The sequence below is a fragment of the Sander lucioperca genome, chromosome 9 (genome assembly GCF_008315115.2).
Source record: "Sander lucioperca isolate FBNREF2018 chromosome 9, SLUC_FBN_1.2, whole genome shotgun sequence".
NCBI classification, from domain to species: domain Eukaryota; kingdom Metazoa; phylum Chordata; class Actinopteri; order Perciformes; family Percidae; genus Sander; species Sander lucioperca.
The window spans coordinates 24,619,924-24,624,923 of NC_050181.1; the positions used below are offsets into that span (position 1 = coordinate 24,619,924).

The following is a 5,000-nucleotide window of genomic DNA, read 5'->3' on the forward strand; positions in this document are numbered from 1 at the left end:
GCACAAAAGTGGCCACTGCAACAGGTGAATATCTTCTTATTTGCTGATTGCAGCCAACAAGGCGAAAATAGGCCGATTTTGTCCACTGCTTACGGTGGCCGTAAAAAAACACATGCCAATTAAGAAAACATATTCATTAACTTGACACCACATGCGCAGCGTTTAGCAAACGCGCTGCGAATACACACAACACAACAAAACACACAAATGCGCTGCAAATACAGGAACGATGCAAAATGAAAAGCACACAAAAACTCTGAAAAACAAATGCAACAGAAAAATGCTGCATCCAGTTTACACAACGGAAGTTCTCCAGGCCTCTGGGGGGGGGGAATAAAAGAAAGAGCGGTGACTATTTTGGCTGCCACAAAAAGAGAAATACCTTGCCTGCTCGCCGGACAATATTGCCGTCTTTTCTACAGAGAGTCGCCAGATTTGTCGGTAGTCGCTTTTGTGAAAAAAAAGTCGCTGAGGGGGTCTGAAAAGTTGCTAAATCTAGCGACAAAAGTCGCTAAGTTGGCAACACCGCCCATATATGTTACTGAAAAGTAGAACTAAAAATTAGGAACACAAAATATCCACTCTCTCTGACATAACCTCGCCTTCCGTTGTGTAAACTGGATGCATTTGTTTTCGGGTTTTTTGTGCTTTTTTAAACCATTTTCATTTTGCATTGTTTCTGTATTTTCAGAGCATTTCTGTATTTGGTTGTGTTGTATGTATTTGCAGCGCGTTTGCTAAATGCTGCACGTGTTGTCAAATGAATGAAGACGTTTTCTCAATTTGCTTGTGTTTTGTCTATTTGCGTGTGTTTTCTTAAGTTGCGGTGCGTTTGACCCTGTTGGACACCGTAGCTGCCGTTTATACAAGGCAACAGCAAGAAAATACAGTCACTGCAATCAAACTGTGTGCTGTAAAGCTATCCAGCAGGTTTCCCTCAAACTCTGATCTGCTGGAACACAATGTTAAAAAAAGGCTTGAAGTCTGATTAGTTTACAGTAGGTCAAGTAACATGTGCATGGTTTATACATGTTGAAATGGGAAATTTCCAGCAGTGTTTGCAATGAGTTTGGGCAGATTTGGTTACCTTTGTTCTGGCAGACTTTTTGGATCCAGGACAGGGGGTTGACCTTCATGAGAGCGTAGGGAATACTGATGACATGCATCATATTCATTACACTCTGACAGAGACAGAGAGAAAGGAATCGAGTGTGAAGGATGTTTCAAGAGAGCTTGTTCTTGTTATGAAGTTAAAATATGTATAACTTTAAAGGATAGAAACAGAGACGGACAGAAAGTTGACATCTTTCATTTGAATATTTAACTTTACGGTTACTATTTATGGCTCAGAAGCCATCCAATGGCAAAATAAAAAAGATTTTCTATATTGTGTACATACAGTATAAAAAAACCCCCGAAACAATAGTCAGTTAAATTGTGCTATTAGCCTTCATTTATTATTTGGAATGATTAAGCGAGACAGTAAGGGTTAAGGAGTGTTTTTCTTACAGTCAGGACGGCGTGCCACAGTCCTACATCCTTCTTGAAGTCTAATACATTCACTATGGTCTCAGCTGGAGGACGAGAGAGACACATGAAGGCCACAGTCAGGGAGAAACAACATATTATGTGTGTGTGTGTGTGTGTGTGTGTGTGTGTGTGTGTGTGTGCATTAAGAATTGACTGCCAGAAAGTTAGTTTAATGCACTTTTAACTTAACAGAACTAACATGACAGTAATTGAGAGGGAGTGTGTGTGTGTGTTTGTTTGTTTGTTTGTTTGTTTGTTTGTTTGTTTGTTTGTGTGTGTGTGTGTGTGTGTGTGTGTGTTTGCATTACGAATTGACCACCAAAAGGTTAGTTTAATGCACGTTTAACTTAACAGAACTAACATGACAGTCATTGAGAGTGTGTGTGTGTGTGTGTGTGTGTGTGTGTGTGTGTGTGTGCGCGCACGTTACCTTCTGTGTATGAGCAGGACTGTGTGAGGGCCTGGCAGTGTGTGAGCATGGCTATCCTCATCACCGTCACACCGAGGACACTACCGTCCTTACAGGTCTTATACTGCACACAGAGAGTCAGAGTCAGAGTCAGAGACAACCAGAAACATCCCGCACACATAATGTGGAAAATACAGGCAGAGGACAGCGTTCCTGCAGATACAGACACCGCCACACACTTCTAGTGAGCCATAAGTGAAGATTGAGAGGGATTACTTTTGTTTTAGTCTATATCTAAACATTATTTTTTAAGAAAATGCTGCTTAGTTACCTTTATTTATTTTTTTAAGTGAGCGAACAAATGAAGAGAATGAGAATGTTCAACCTTTTACTTAAATGTGAATTCAGTGACCCTTTCCCCCTAGATGGCAACAAGTCTTTGCCTCCGACTGCCTTTGTGACAGCCTATTTAGTCAGTCAGCAAAGCATATAAAATGATAATAGGTGTTGTCAGAGTCGGAACACTGTCTCTGAAAAGATATCTTACCTCTCAGTCAAGTGTGCGACCATAAAAACATGAATTCAACTTGAGACATTGTGATAACAATATGAATATATTTAAGGTCATGAATCAGATGTAAAAATGTTGATGGGTGAATCTAAGGTTCCAAAAACCAAAATGATGTCTGAGTGCTGCGCAGCCGACACTAATGGATGAGATTCTTTCCAAAATAAGATCTCTGTCTGATAAGTCTGACACATATCCGAGAAGACATACCTTCAAGTAGTGTTTCTGAAGAAATATTAAAAAAAGACACATTTCTTTGGGCCACAGTAATTTCATTTGTCTCGGCTGTCTGGGATGCGTCCTCTTTTAAAAAACAAAAAGGTAGATCGTTTTTCAATCATCCCTTTACTTTCATCAATTTACTTTCGGCCTTTTTCAATCCCCGGTGCAATTTCACCGCCATTTCACCGTGCTGCCGGTGCTACTTCTGCCCAGCTGTTTAAAAGGTGCGTCAGGTAAATTCAAATCAATCAGACAAGATAATACTATTGATTAGCAGCTGGCAGAGAAACATCCACTCAGCTACAGGGTGATTGGAATCCAAAAGACATGTAGTACCATTGATTTCCAGTAACGATAGTAACGAGTAGAACTACACAGGTGGAAATGTTTCGGTGCCCTGGAGGAGATACACTTTATTCAGTGTTTGCATCTGTGTGTGTCTGTCTGTGTCTGTGTGTGTGTTACCTCGATGTAGGCCGTGTCCTGGTTGGCGTCCTTGATATGTGGGAACCAGTCTCGGGGAGGTTTGGAGAGGTGTTTGGACTCTGTGACGAACCACAGCACCTTGGGCCAGCCTGGACACACAGAGACAAAAAAAAAAATATAGTCATAGGTGGATCATTCTTTCCTAATTTACCTGCTGAACCTCATTTAGACTGGAACCAGGTTTTTAACTACTTTGTAGAATTGCATTTGGAGAGTGCAGATCCCCGCTAAGGCCAACGGTGCATTCATGGCTCCTTGGATGGTCCCATTTCCCGAGGTTGGGAAGTCATTTTTCCGACTTCAGTGTGTTCTAGGGATGTTACCTATTAAAGGTGCAGTAGGTAAGCCTTATAAAACTAACTTTCTGTCATATTTGCTGAAACTGACCCTATGTTCCAGTAGAACTACATGAAACAGGTAATTTAAATAAAAAGCCAGCTCCTCTGGCTCCACCTACAGCCTGTAGTGTGATTTGCAAAAATCCACAGCTCCCTGTTCAGATGCACCAATCAGGGCCAGGGGGGGTGTCTAACTGTGTGTCAATCACTGCTCATGCACACACATTAATTGTCCCTTGTGGGGGAGGGGCTTAGGAAACCGTTTTGGGCTTTAGCAGAAAGGGGGGAGGGACTGAGAAGTTGTCGATGTTCAATTTTTCCGTCCGTTCGTTTTCAGTCCTGGATCTTTGCAATCCTACCTACAGCACCTTTAACTGTTCAACAGTTAACCCACAATAAACAATAACCATTATTATTATTATTATTATTATTATTATTATTATTATTATTATTATTATATTATTGAAGAACTACAGAGTATGCCAGGTAGACACACATGCTGACAACCTCACAGCTAAAGGAATTGATGCGGTAGAGATATGCTCGGACATACGTCCCATGTCCGCGGACAGCTGCGGTCTTGTAGTTATCGCTATGTTAACACATTCTCACTCCCATCAAGTCAAATACGGACGCTTGGTCAGGTGCCTTTGGCATTTGTCATTGACGCTAAAAGTCTCTTTTAACGTCATATCTAAACACGCTTGGTCGGGACTCTTGGCGTAACTTTTGGCGCTCCGGGTTGGGACGTGCAATTAACTGGCATGCAGCACAAAAATGGGACAGTTAGGTTTAGGAAAAGATGGTGGGTGGGTTTACAAAATGTACGTTTCAGTGACACGCGGGACAAGAACGGGACACGAACCCCGGTAACCTGGGTGAAAGTCCTGTGTTGTTTGACCCATCCACCACCCCAACCAACGTCCCTACGCGGTCTTTCATACTACTCGCTACCGTTGCCGCTTTAATACTACGTCATCTTACAGCGCCACGGTCAAGCTGCTTCTCTGCCCGGTGCGTTCCATACGGACACTTAAGGGTGCTTTTTGCGTCGGCAGCTGAAGCTGAGAGACACTGCCCAAGCGTCCTTATTTGACGAGTTGGGAGTGAGAACGGGTTGATCAGTTGCATGGACGGTTCCATATTGGGAAAGTGGCTGCATGTGTCCAGGAAAATGTACGCCACATTGTGGCTGCACGACCGGTACAAGTCCGCAGTTGTCGGCGGACGCTGAACGCGAAAATGTCTGAGCCTCCTGGACGGGCGAGCTGGGACTCCGTTGCCTGCTTGTCGGTTAACGGTTAATGATCGGCTAACGAGCGCCAGCTATCGATCAGAAGAAAATCTCTAAATTAGCATCCCTACTGTGTTCATAAGCTTTATGCCGTAAAGTGACAACAACATGGACGCTAAAAAGAAGAAGAGGTGTTGTATTTTGTTTCTCAGA

General features: G+C 42.7%; 1 protein-coding gene across 6 annotated transcripts in view; it reads right to left on the reverse strand.

Annotated features, from left to right (window-relative positions):
- The window catches only part of LOC116043966 (disco-interacting protein 2 homolog C), a 270,352-nt gene that overhangs the window by 57,307 nt on the left and 208,045 nt on the right, over positions 1-5,000 (reverse strand). For all 6 annotated transcript variants that reach the window (XM_031291012.2, XM_031291010.2, XM_031291011.2 and 3 more), the window contains 4 exons: positions 3,195-3,304; positions 1,961-2,063; positions 1,510-1,574; positions 1,088-1,181 (listed from right to left, as the gene is read on the reverse strand). In XM_031291012.2, the coding sequence (XP_031146872.1) occupies positions 1,088-1,181; positions 1,510-1,574; positions 1,961-2,063; positions 3,195-3,304 (372 nt within the window). The remainder of the gene's footprint in view (positions 1-1,087; positions 1,182-1,509; positions 1,575-1,960; positions 2,064-3,194; positions 3,305-5,000) is intronic.